The sequence below is a fragment of the Erpetoichthys calabaricus genome, chromosome 3 (genome assembly GCF_900747795.2).
Source record: "Erpetoichthys calabaricus chromosome 3, fErpCal1.3, whole genome shotgun sequence".
In the NCBI taxonomy this organism is placed as follows: domain Eukaryota; kingdom Metazoa; phylum Chordata; class Cladistia; order Polypteriformes; family Polypteridae; genus Erpetoichthys; species Erpetoichthys calabaricus.
The window spans coordinates 195083546-195097159 of NC_041396.2; the positions used below are offsets into that span (position 1 = coordinate 195083546).

General features: G+C 35.9%; 1 protein-coding gene across 2 annotated transcripts in view; it reads left to right on the plus strand.

Annotated features, from left to right (window-relative positions):
• Positions 1-13614, plus strand: part of grik2 (glutamate receptor, ionotropic, kainate 2) — a 781987-nt gene that overhangs the window by 205584 nt on the left and 562789 nt on the right. For both annotated transcript variants that reach the window (XM_028797642.2, XM_051924105.1), the window contains one exon: positions 5107-5274. In XM_028797642.2, coding sequence (XP_028653475.1) covers positions 5107-5274 — 168 coding nt within the window. The remainder of the gene's footprint in view (positions 1-5106; positions 5275-13614) is intronic.

Here is a 13614-nt window from a genome sequence, read left to right on the forward strand (position 1 = left end):
AAGAAAAAAAATCTCATATACTATAGTTATGAACCCTACAACAAGAGAATTTTGTACCAGCTAACTCAGATAAGAAAGGTGGCTTGAGTTTTTTACATAATCTCATGGTCATGGATGTTCACTACAAATTTTTGCACCATCTAAAATAAGCATAGGCCAAAATGTATTTATTTCCACTCAAATATTTAATTTATTAAATTGTTTAGTTAATTTTGTTATTAATATAGATTTAAGTGGGAACCTTCATACTTATATGTGTTGAATTTATCTTCCTAAAGGTTTCTAATTTTTTTTCATTTCATTTCTAGTGGGTTTTGTGAAGAGCTGTTACAAAAGACTGGCATTGAGTCAAATCAGAACATCAGAGGCATTCAGCATAACTTAAAACCGCTTTGCCTTCTTTCCCACTCACACCAAATACAAATTGGTATTGAACTGACCATGGCCCTTATGCCTCTTTGAAGCAAGAGGAACTGCCACCATTGCTTTGTAGTTTCAGCTTAATGTTTCTTTTTTCAATTTTTACCAAAACCGTTTATTTCATAAAAAACTATTTTGCTTCATTTCAGCATACTTTTCAACACTATGTAACACATGAGATAAATGGAATAACAAACCATTGCAGAATGATTTTTCATGTAGAGCATCAGCAAACAGTAATATGTCCTCTTGTTTAGTGAATTGCTCAGTTTTATTTAATAAAGCTTTTCATTTGTTAATGTAGGACATTAAGTAAGAATATGATCAATTATAAATGTTTCATTCCAAGGCAGTGATTCCCCACTTCACTGAGAAGTGGTGCTTTACACTTACCTTAAAAATCATGGCTACAAGAAAATAGATTCTACTTCGCCTTGTGGAAGGCTGGAAAAGCTGCACAAAGTAGGGAAATACCACAATCACAAACTCTTAATGAACTTAACAATTCATTTTTCAAAATAACTACATGATTAGATGTTGAGGGGCTATGCCATACCCAGTAGGAGGTGGGATAAAGATTGATATTTACTAGAGGTGCACCACTTTTAATAAATGCAATGGCTAACTGGAATCCTTAGTTCTAAAACCTGGTTAGACAATTGGTAATCATATGCATAATAATGTAAAATAAACCATGACTTGTCAAAACATTAAACAGGCTCTGGAAAAGAGTGAATTGATAATCTGAACCATACAATTGTAAATCTTATGTTTTATAATTAACCAATATATATTATAGTAATGATATTAACCTATGTTTTGTTTTAAACCAAAAATGAGCTGCCAAGTATTAGAGTGTAAGATGCAAGCATTTGCAATGAAAGATTTTATAAAACACCCTGCACTATTAGTCAATAAATTCTTTGTTCTTTCTAATAACAGGAGTATTGCATGTAACTACCAATGTGTTTTTATAAATGACAGAGACAGCAGCATTCATTTTTAGAACGTTTACCAACATTACATTGGGGAAGGGGCATTTAAAATTTATTTACATTATTAGCTTATGGTAAGAGGCTCCTTCCATCAACTTTCTGTTCTGCTTATCCACATTGAGATCACAGTGTCTGTTTCAGCTGCTTTGGACACAAGGTGGGAACAAATCCTGGATGGGGCCCACCAGCTTGGCACACTAACACAACAGGGACATTAGAGTTGGAAATAAACCTAACAACTTAAATCATTGGGATGTGTGAGGAAACCTGTAGTACCTGCAGTGGTAGATGGATATGGAATAAATTACATGTATTGAGAAGTTAAAAATTAGACTTTAGTTTTCATAATAAGATGGAAGAAGATCAAAAGTTATAAATAGTAGAATTAACAATGTTTATAGATTGTTAGTAGTAAGGAGCAAGCAGAATGAGTTCAACAGAAACAATAAGTAAACATTGCCATGGTTATTCATTCTAGGATAAAATCCAAAGTGATATATTTTTGTATTTCTGATCTCAGCCTCAGTTTGATAGCAAGCCAGAATGTTAATTAAAGAGTAGATAAGCCCATATGAAGATATGAAATAGACTATAATTCCTTATACATTCATCCCTTTGCTGAAAAAGGATCACAGACATCTATAATGGATGTAAGGCAGAAACCAACACTGGATGGGATGAGACAATTTCTAAGAAAGATTTAACAGCAAGGATCCATTTACTTTATGTCACCCTCACTCTGGGAAATTTCACCTCTTACATACTTCCCTAACAATATCCTTAGACATTTACTGGTTCTCAGAAGTCACATGATCTCAGTGGGCTGGCGTTGTTGATGGGGTTTTAATCACTCACTCTTTTGGTTACCAATGTAGTTCTGCATCTAAACTCTCTCTCTTCCGTAAAAGTGAATGGCATTTACATTTACATCATTTAGCAGACGCTGTTATCCAGAGCGACTTACAACAGTGTTTGTTAGTTTTTTCGCATACCCCTTGGGGTCAGAGCGCAGGGTCAGCCATTGTACAGCGCCCCCTGGAGCAATTACAGGTTAAGGGCCTTGCTCAAGGGCCCAGCAGAGTAGGATCTCTTTTGGCACTGACGGGGATTCGAACCGGCAACCTTCGGGATACCAGCGCAGATCCTTAGCCTCAGAGCCACCATTTACAATGACTAAAATATAAACCATTGTCTTAAAGACAAAAATATGCAAATGCTCTTGTGAGACTGAGAGTCATAGTTGGCAAAAATAAAGTGAAGGTTTTAATGTTGATTCTTTCAACCTCTGGATGTAAGAACACAGTCAAAAATGATAAAACACTTGGTAGCCAGAAACTGTAGAGTAAGCAGGTCATGATATAGTGAGAATCAAGCTATGAGGTCAGCATCCAGAGACAGAAACCAAGATTAAAATGGAAGGCAAAATTGTGGTCACCAACAAATTACTGGCAAAGCTGAAAAATAGGAGCTGACTACAGAAATGAGATGAGATTCAGAGGCAAATTGTTATTCAAAGGTCTAAATGAATGACAGAGCTGTAATACCTTAAGAGAGAAAAAGCAGGGATTTGTTTTAAATCGAGATCGGGATATGAAATGTAAGTCAAAAAATGAGCAAAGGTCAAAACTACAGATTTTTCCTATCTGCCACCAAAGCCAAAACACTAAACAAAGATATAGTCATAATACAGTTACACAAATTCTGAAACCCAAGAAGACTATAATTAATACAGACATATTTAAAGTTTTTAGGCTTCTGTCACTTCTCATTTTTATACCTTCTATTCAGAGACATCACAGGTCATGACCTCCAGTTGTCCTGCATAGCAACATGGTTATTAATTTTACACAAACTTAGTGCAAAATGCCAGTTCTACACCAGAAATAAAATAAAACTGCGATGAGGCATTTAATATTTTAACAATTTGAACAACTGTCACAAATATGATTTTACAATATTCAAAAACCCCCAAAAAACACAAAGAACATATAGTAAAGTAAAAGCTAAATAAATCCAAACAATTTTAATAAACAGAATCCTAGCAAGGGCAATGAAGAATAAAAGCTCAATTAAGCAATTTCCTTCCACTGACACCAGGTAACTTCTGAGAACCAGTAATTGTCTGTCAGCATTATTAGGGAAGCATGATGATGGACAAACTGCACATGGTGATGGTGACAGAAGGCAAATAAAGCAAGGTGTGGTGTAAGATGGAAAAATAACTTCATATAATAGCTGCCTTCCTGTCAGAAATGAAATCGTCTGCAGTATTGCCACTTGTCCAAAAGAAATCTTGTTTATTCTAATCTTAAACCCTTTAGATGGCTGATGCCTTCTGATATGGGCACCTCTTATTATACCAAAGCCGTGCAACACTCAACATACGTTTATCCTTTTGGCTCATTCCCCATGGGACTCTCTTTCTAGGCCTGTGTTCTAGCCATCTGCCATAACATTGAGATTTTGCTTGAAAACCCACCTGCTCTCTCTTCCTTTTCAAAAGGCTCACGCTGCCAATACTGCTGTCCCCAGTGTTTCACCACAATACTGCAACCTGTACCTTCACGTATACTAACCTAAACCATCAACCAGTTTGTATTTAGTGAGTCATTGTATTTTATTCTAAGTGGTTGTCAGTTTCATGTTTCAATAGTTTCTTAATTAATCCTGTATTGTAGCTTTATGCATCTTTAATTTTTACTGCAATGTTTCTTTTACTTTATGGTTCTATTATATTGTAATTGTAAAGAGTCCTCTGATAGTCCTTGTAAAAGACTGATTGATTGACTGTTTTTTTTTGAAAAAAATTCAAAGCATAAGTCAGATTTAATGGCATGTCTGTGCAGGAGGTGGAGGCAGTAAATGGACCTGTGCTCAGCAAGTCAGACCGAGGATAGCAGCATCACAGTGATATAATTAGGAAATCACCCTTAGTGAAAAAGCAAGCTGTATAACAGTAATACGTTTGGTGAGCAGCTGTCTTCTTTAAATAGAGCACCTGAGGAGGAGAAGGGGCAGTAAATGAAGATTGAAAAGGAGACAGTAGCTATAAGAGGCCCTAGAGGTGTCATTGATTTTTCGTGTAAAGGACTTCAGCATACACTGTATATAATGTTGATTTTCATGTTTAGCGCCAGTGAAATTGTGTAAACCTTTATGTTTAAGATTTTTTTTCAATGCATATACTTTGCTAGTCTATAATGTTATCTGTGTATTACAATTTGTTACATTTACCACCCCCTCTCTTTACAAACTAGCTGGACAAGTCTTTCAGTTTTACTGTGGCTTATGTTTTCTTGTTATTCCTCTGAGAATACATGACAGAAACACTCTTGGTTCTCTTCACAGATGGCAGGAATCCAGTAAAATGTTATTTTTTTCTTTACTTTTACTCTTTATTTTTCAGCTTATGTAACATGCTGAGATGTACTGTAAGCTGTGCTGTTCAATATGTTTGGAGGACACTGTTTATTTGAATGTGTGCATTTATCACCCATCATCCCTTAGTCATGCATTTTTATACTCTTCATGGAATTTTGGATCTGGTCAGAGAGACTTGATTTACACCCTGTAGCCTTTATGTTAACTGGAACTGGCCCACATACTATATGCCTACTGCCTGCAGTTTTTAACAGCAATGTGGAAATTTGAATGCTTAACTGAAAAAATATTATGTGTCTGTGTTTTCCAGGTGGTATTTTTGAATCCATAGAGGCCGGTCCTTCAGGAGCTGAGGAATTAGCCTTTAAATTTGCATTAAATACAATCAACAGAAACAGGACACTACTGCCAAACACAACTCTAACATATGACATCCAAAGGATAAACATTTATGACAGTTTTGAAGCTTCCAGAAAAGGTAAAGTGGTATAATCTTCAATCTCTATGTAAAGACTCTGCCAAGATCCAACATTTTATTTATTTTTGCTTTGAATGAATTTTCTGGCAGAAAGAATCAAGACAGGAATCTGTTAAACCTGAGGACAGTATCATTTTACAATGTGGCAAATCTGAAATGAATAATAACTATCTGAAATGACAAAACAAAGAAAATGAGCTTTTATAAGCCCTTTTGTGATAGCTGCATGGTATTTAATTGCTTCTGGAAAAATATTTGGTTGATGAGAGGCATGGCTTTAGGACATAATTGTTTCCACTTCTACATAATAAATGAGATAAAAAGTGAGACTAAAATTGTCATATAAGATAAAATTGCTACATAGGTAAAAGGACAATAATTTAAACATGTTTTTAAGCCATGTTTTATTTAATCAAAGCGGACTTTGTATTATTTGCTTTATGCTTTAATTTGAAAATTGTTATTATGGTTATGTAGGGGTGGCACAGTGATTTAAATGTTTGCGTTGCTGCTGCGTAACTTCAAAGGTCCAGATTTGATTCCTAATCCAGCCAGTGGAGTTTATGCTGTACATTATACTCCAAAGTCATAACTATAAAATTGGTTGGCATTCTACGTTCGTCCAGTGTGAGTGAGTTTGGGTCTGGGTGTAATAGAACTGTATGTCATATAGGATTGTTCCATGCCTTGCACTCAAGGAAGCCAGGACAGACATGGATTCCTTAGCAATTCTTTTCTGAAATAGGTGTGTTCAGAAAATTAATGGATGGATGATAGCCTGTATTTTTTTTCAGCTATTTGTGAGTGAGTAGTATAGTGCTATGATTGTTGATGCTGCCTCTGAATCCAAGCACAGTCAATATCTGTGTTAAGTTTGCACATACTTTCTGTGTTTACATGCTTTTTTTTTTCCAACTGACATTCTAATTTACCTCCCACAATGTAAACATATGCATTTTAACGGACAACTCTAAACTGGCCTGGTGTGAGCAAATGTACGCCATTGGACACGTGTGTAAAAGTGTGCCCACAATCTTAAAAATAAGTGTTCTTTAATGGCACTGTATGGTTCTTTACTGGGTTGTTTGGTTCCTCATAGAGCCATTTCATATGGGTTATTTGCATTTGAAGATGGTTCTTTGTGCTTTGAATAACTAACTTCCTAATATTTAGAATTAAACCTGAAGTTTTTAATGTATTGTAAGCCACCTAGCAGGACACCGACAGATTAAGAAAACCTGAGCTTAGCCTGTGTTATTGTATGTAGTGAAAGGCCTTTAAAAATCATGACCTATAGGTATTTCACAAATAATTTATTATATTAATGAATATTTATGAAGCATGTTATGGATATGAATTAAAAAAAAAGGTTCTTTCTTGATCCTTCACGTGGCTGGGTCTTTTGGGAACCAAAAATGGTTCCTCAATGGCATTGTTCTGGGGAACCATTTTATTTTTAAGAGTGTACAATAGATAAGATGGTCCCTGTTGCTGGTCATGATATGGGGGTGGGGACGGAAAACAGGGAGGCATAAATAAAACAAAATTTGTTCAATACTTTTATGTTAGTTGCAACAAAGTACATAATCTTTGGCCATAGCAACAACATTAATACACAATAATGTGGAAATGCATTTTAAAAGTGTTAATGCTTTACAGTCTAAATCTTCACATACAGAAAACTGCACATCAAAGCACCATAAGTTATGTGAAATAAAGTAACATTAGTTAGGTGTTACCTTGGTTGAAAAAAACATGGACTTAAATGATGCAATGACAAGTTAATAGTACATGTGCATTTCAATTGAAGACAGCAGAAAGAAAGTGATTCATAAATGTGACTCAAAAATTATTTAATAACTTAACAGACACATGAGCACCTACTGTTTTCATATGGCTTTTTTGGAGCTTATGCAGCATTTCATGAACCGATTATTTTGAGACTATAACAAAGAAATGCCTGGGCACATTGAGTAAAGCACCTCGTTGTGGTAAGCATGATGGGATGGGTGTCTATCTCTGAAAATCCTAATCCCAATCTTGTCTGTCCACACCCCCCTTTGCTCTGTTCCTGACCCCTGAACTCTGACTCCACTCTGTCCTGCAGCAAGTGCTACTTACAATAGACAGGCACACCATTTTGTTCCAGTTCCTGACGTGCGCACAATGCTGCTAGGATAGGCTGTAGCTCCCAATGACATTTAACTGGATAAATGGGTTATAAAACACAGTAGATAGTTGTGAACTTGTTACTGGTTGCGTTAACATTCCACTGACAACCACTGTCACATGTACTGTATCAGTTAAAAATCATTCAACATAGTTCCTTCAATATTGTTCATGTCAAATTAGATTAGAAGATCAGTTTCAAATATCGAATACTCTTTTTGTCTTTCCTGGGCACAAGCTGAAAAAGATCTTAAAATTCAATGTGCCTTTCTAACATGTATATCCCATCTGTTAATTAATTAATTAATTAATTACTCTAACAATTCAATTTTTTCACCAATTTCTGAAGGCAGTTTCCACAATAGTAGGAAGAGGGCAAGAACTTATTCTAAAGAGGCACATATATACCTGCCTAATGGTACCACCCCCTCTGAAAAATGTTATGCTATCAACCAAAGCTGAGAATACTAGCCATTACTCCACTATAACCTTGTAAAATTCGATACGTAAATGTGTGCCAGCAGACTTGTATCATTATGAGCAGTTCAAGAATATATTTGCTTATAAATACTTAAATATGTTATGCTCAGCCTGTTTCCACTTTTTTCTTGAGTAAGTAGACATGAGGTAAAGGAATGCGAACCTGCTACCCTAAATAATAAGTTAGATATGTATATAACTGAAAAAAAAATAGAAACAAAGTAATATTTTTGCCAGTAAGAAGAGATGTGTTTAAGTAACAGATTTAAATGTCTTTTACCAGTAAAAGCTATTCAGTAAAACATATGGCTGAAAATAAGAATAATGTTTAATGCCCAGTTTAGTAAAATTTCAGGGACTAATCTTTCAATATTATTAAGAAAGGTTAGAGATCTATAAATAATGTAACACCTCATTTAGGTATGAAAATGTACTGACAGTTTTGTATAACAATAAAAATGTAGCAAATATCAAAACCGTTAATTTATTAAAATAATTCACACTGTTGCGCTGTCCAGAAACAAATAGATATACAAAACTGATAGATATATGGACAATAAAAATGTTGAAGACAAGAAAAAAATAAGATTGTGCCAGTGATGACTGTTTTATTGTATTTGGGTTATTCTATCTGTGTTTTAAGTGTGAGAGACTAGCCACTAATGCTGATATTGCAGTAGTTTTTATCAGCAAGGTCTGAATATGTCTTTGTATTCACTCTAGTGTGTGACATTTTATAAATGAAAAAAATATGATATTGGAAATCAAAAAGATGAAAAATATGGTACTGTACAGCCACAGCCAGAAAGCTGATATACCCTTGGAGAATGAGTGCTGATTGTAATTTTGTTGCTTTGTTGGCAGTGTATTGGAAAAAATATTGTGCATAACTGTATTTCTTGTTAACCTGGTAGTTACTGTCATGAAATAAATGTGCAATTATATATCAATTACTGATAATTACAGAAGCTGCAGGGTATCTTGTTAATAAATTCTGCCAGACTGTTAACAGTACTTAATTACACAGAAAAGAGCAAAAAAAGTTAAATGAAAACAGTGCATTAGTTACAGATAATTGCTCAATAATAAAGAGAATAACACAAACTACTATTAAAATCAATTTAGTGAATTTGGTGCATGTAGAAAATTCAGCAAACAATCTAGAAGTCATTAAAAATTAGTATACTTAGAATAACATGTTTAAAATAATGAAACTGGAAGATTTTTAAAATCACTTTCCAAAATTACAAATAGGATGAGCCTTCCTTAAGCTTACTTTCCCATTTTATAAAATAATTTTGCTATAAATTACTTGGAGAAAGTCTAAACAAACTACAACCTGAATGTTTTGTGCGTGTTCAGGTATTAATTATTGGCTTAAATTCATTCAGCCATGACCCCATTTTTTAAACTAATTTTTGCACTGTACAATTATACTTAATTAATTAATTCTTGTAATGTATAACACCCTTCACTGAGTAAACACTTACATATTTACATATTTTACTATTTACAACCATAGCACGAAAACTATATTAATATTTGACCAGGGATAGAGTTTTTCCTTCAGTTAGCCGGTGAACCCTCATCTGTCTTTGTTATCATTAAACAGGTGACAGTCAAATGATAGAGGGTGCTCAAATAGATGTTCGTTCTTCAAGTTTTGTGCTTCTCATCTTTGTGAAGCATTTGTCCAGTTCTCTAGTGATTATCATTTTTTGGAATTCTCTTGAGTCTTATTGTCTGGTTTTTTTGTGTGTGTCTTTGTCTCATAGTTTTGTCACTTTTGACCAAAAGATCTTTGTGTGGTTTCTCTGTAACGAACAATGAGAGACTGACACTCTTCTCTTTAGTTCTGTACCAAGCTCTTTTACTAGTTTCTTGAAAGCCTGGGAGAAGATTTGTAAGAACAGTGAAATAAAACCATACTTTGATGAAAGTATCTGGTTATAATATGGATTCAATGTGAAGCAATGCAAAGTAAATAAATAAATAATGACAGTATTCTAAATATAGGAAATTTGTAATAAATAAAATATGCACAAATTGTGTGAGAAAATATACTGTATGCACAATTTCAAGACACAATCTGAATGCCACAAAAAAAGCAAAGATTTTAGTATAGTGCAACCATTGAATTATTGACCCTTGCAACACACAGTTGAATGGAAACATCACAAATAATACAAAAAAATGCAGCTATATGGGGAATGTGTAACTTTGGCACTAGTGGCATAAGCGGAAAAGTCATAGGGTACCTTACTAGTGAGAGGTAAAGGTATTCACCCTGTGTTAAAAAGATGGCGGCTGTGGGTAGAAATTGCTTAGAAAATGAATGCCCTTGGAAATTGCAGATTGATTAGTTGAAATCAGGCAAAAAGAAATGGTAGGACTAGAGCAGTGCTGCTATAAGAAAATGAATGAAATGGAAGAGACAGTGTGGGAAAACAGTTCATGGGCAGTACCAAGAGTGCATACTTTTGGACATGAAGAGTGAACTTATTCATAAAATTTGTTTGTGTGCATGCCTTAAGTTGAACTATGAATTCTATTCATTTCTGTATTGCGGGAATGATCATAAACAGGTTCCTTTAGGTCCCTTTGCTCTAGTGAAAGGCTGCTGAGCTGAGAATCTTGTAGTGTGCCCAGACAGCAACAGTCATATTCAGACATTTTATTAGGAGAATGATGTAGGCTCATACAATACCTGGCTGATTCGAAGCTTTCAAGTGCCATTTTAACTAAACCAACACACCTCTGAATTGCTTATTTTGTGCTTATCTAATCCCTATTGTACAGTATCTCTTTTATTCCTAGAATGATGACTGTGTCATGTGTGGGAGATAGAGGATACCTGCTGCCTCCTAAAAGCCACACGCCCTGAAACTCACCTTCTTCCATAAGCTTAGCATTTCAGTTTGCCCATATTGCTGAATCTCTAAATTAAATGTCAGAAGTTTCTTATTCTTGCTTCTTATAATGAGTGGAATGTCAGAATATGACTTGCACATTTACGGAAGGATATCATTTTCTACAAATATTGGTTTAATATTTATCAGTGGAGGGTTTATTCCTGGGCGGCACAATGGTGCAGTGGGTAGCGCTGCTGCCTCGCAGTTGGGAGACCTGGGGACCTGGGTTCACCTCCTGGGTCCTCCCTGCGTGGAGTTTGCATGTTCTCCCCGTGTCTGCGTGGGTTTCCTCTGGGTACTCCGGTTTCCTCCCACAGTCCAAAGACATGCAGGTTAGGTGTATTGGCGATTCTAAATTGTCCCTAGTGTGTGCTTGGTGTGTGTGTGCGTGTGCCCTGCGGTGGGCTGGTGCCCTGCCCGGGGTTTGTTTCCTGCCTTGCACCCTATGTTGGCTGGGATTGGCTCCAGCAGACCCCCGTGACTCTGTGATTGGGATATAGCGGGTTGGATAATGGATGGATGGATGGATTTAGTCCTAATATGTGTGCTGTCAATAAAACCAATTAAGTCTGGAAACCCAGTAATTGCCTGAAAACATTCTTTGACTGTATGACCATTCCAGAAAATTTCCTAGCAAACTATCTTAAAGTAACCAGGGCTTGCACTTCTGTAGTCGGGGCACACTGCCATCTTGTTTGCCTTTTAATGGAAAGTCAAAGTGTAAATGTTTTAAACTATACTGTTTAAACTATATTTTTACTATCTACTCCTTATATACTCGATCAAATATATTTTCAGTACTTGTATGTCTTTCATTCACTTCACTGGCATGTCTTCATCTCATTTTTGTTAATGTAAATGTTCTGTTTTATAAACAACATTTTTTACTATCTACTCATATACTCTATCAAATATATTCTCAGTACTTGTATGTTGATATTTGTTTTTGTCATACTTAGTTTGTAAATTCAAACTACATTGGAAGTCGTCTTGTCTCTCTTTGCTTCAATAAAGCACCCTGTGTTGACATTATTTACACATTCATTTTATTGCTACAGTTATTGTAGTTCAGTGTTGTGTGGTGGTAGGAGGGTTAGTCTAGTCCACTAGCACTGGTTGCAAGGCAGTAACCAGCTCTGGATTGACAGCCATCCCATTGCTGGTCACACTCATCTAATCACATGAGCAGATTCAGCTGGTGTGTCTTATCAAAGTGAGAGGAAACTAGAGAAAACCCATGGATAGGACATGCAATTTCTATGCAGATAGTGCATGGGTAAAAGTAGAACCCAGGAATCCAGAGCTGCCAAGAAACCAGAGCTAATATCATCTCACAGTTAGCCTGACTGGACACTATGAGTTGGTTTTGTATGACTGTTTGTGTTCCTAGGGTTGGTTTTCTTTGCCTGCGCTGCCACAGTGTTTCTGGAAAGGACTTCAGGACACCATGGTCCTGAACTGAAATGAGGGTTTTTCGAAAATCGGTAAGTACCTTGAATCATTACCTAGGTAACATTTGCATCTGCATTGCCGTTCACCAGCACATGAAACGTGTCACTGTTTAAAGCATAGTGCATTAAAGTAATTTGTATACTGCCAGGCTTGGGTCACACAGTTGCACAGATTCATTCAGGGTTTTCAAGAACCATAAACTTTGTTCGTAAACAGCATAATAAAGCATAAAGAATAAAGCAGAGGATGTCTGGGGGAGAAGAGAGACAAAGCAATAAGACAAAAGGACAGCTGCTGTACAGCCTTTTAAATTTTCGAAGCGCTGCACAAGATGCAGATCACGTGGCACAGCAGCAAGCCAGCATTTAATTGAGCAAAGAGGAGGTAAAAACTGTATTTGTTTCCCATTGTATCACTGTTTAAGAGGGGGTTTTGGAGGAGCGACTGCATCTTCTAGGTGTGCATTCAGCCCCCCTCTTCACAATACTTAGTAATATATGATCTTGTGCTTGTAATGATCCTCCTACTTGTACATAAGTTGCATGGTCCTAAATGCTTTAATCTTCCTTCCACAAATCCCTTCCCTCAATAATGCATAAATCAGTTTTATTGTTCAAGGGAGTAACTAAACCTGAACAGCATGGTAGCAGTGATATTTTCATAATGAAAACGAGAACTAGAACTAAAAATATTGTTTTTCGTTTTACAAGAACGAGAACTGAAATTAAGACAGAGAAACTAAAACTAAATAAAAATAAAAAATAGTGATATGTGAACAAACTAAAACGAGAACGAAAATTGAGTAAAAACGAAAAAAATAACAGTAGCATTTTCGTTCAATCCAGTTCAGTCGCCCTGAACGTTCAGTTACGTTGTGCTATTTACTATGCGGTGATCTTGTACCTTGGGCTTACTATAGTCACGTCGTTTGTAAGGACTGTTGAGCACATTTGGCTCTCACAATGGGTTGATGCATACAATTGGCGCATGTCTGTTGCTGTCTCTCTGTGTGTCGCCAATGTAATGTTTGCAGACACGTTTATTATACCCCCTGACTTTCCACCGTCTGGCTAATATCTTTATTGAATGTGTGTGACATATTTAGTCTTGCTGATCAGACATAAAACCGCAGTGAAAAGGCACAAGGTGAGGCAGACAGTACCATGCCACACTGAACATGTCGCACATGTTGCTGCTGTTCTTCTATGCTTAGGCTCTAGGCGCTAATAAGTTAGCGATATCAGATAGTCAAGTGCACTGCAGCGGTCCATTATTTTTATTTTTTCTTCCAACTGACTGCTAAAATAGAAGATTAAGACTTTTAAAA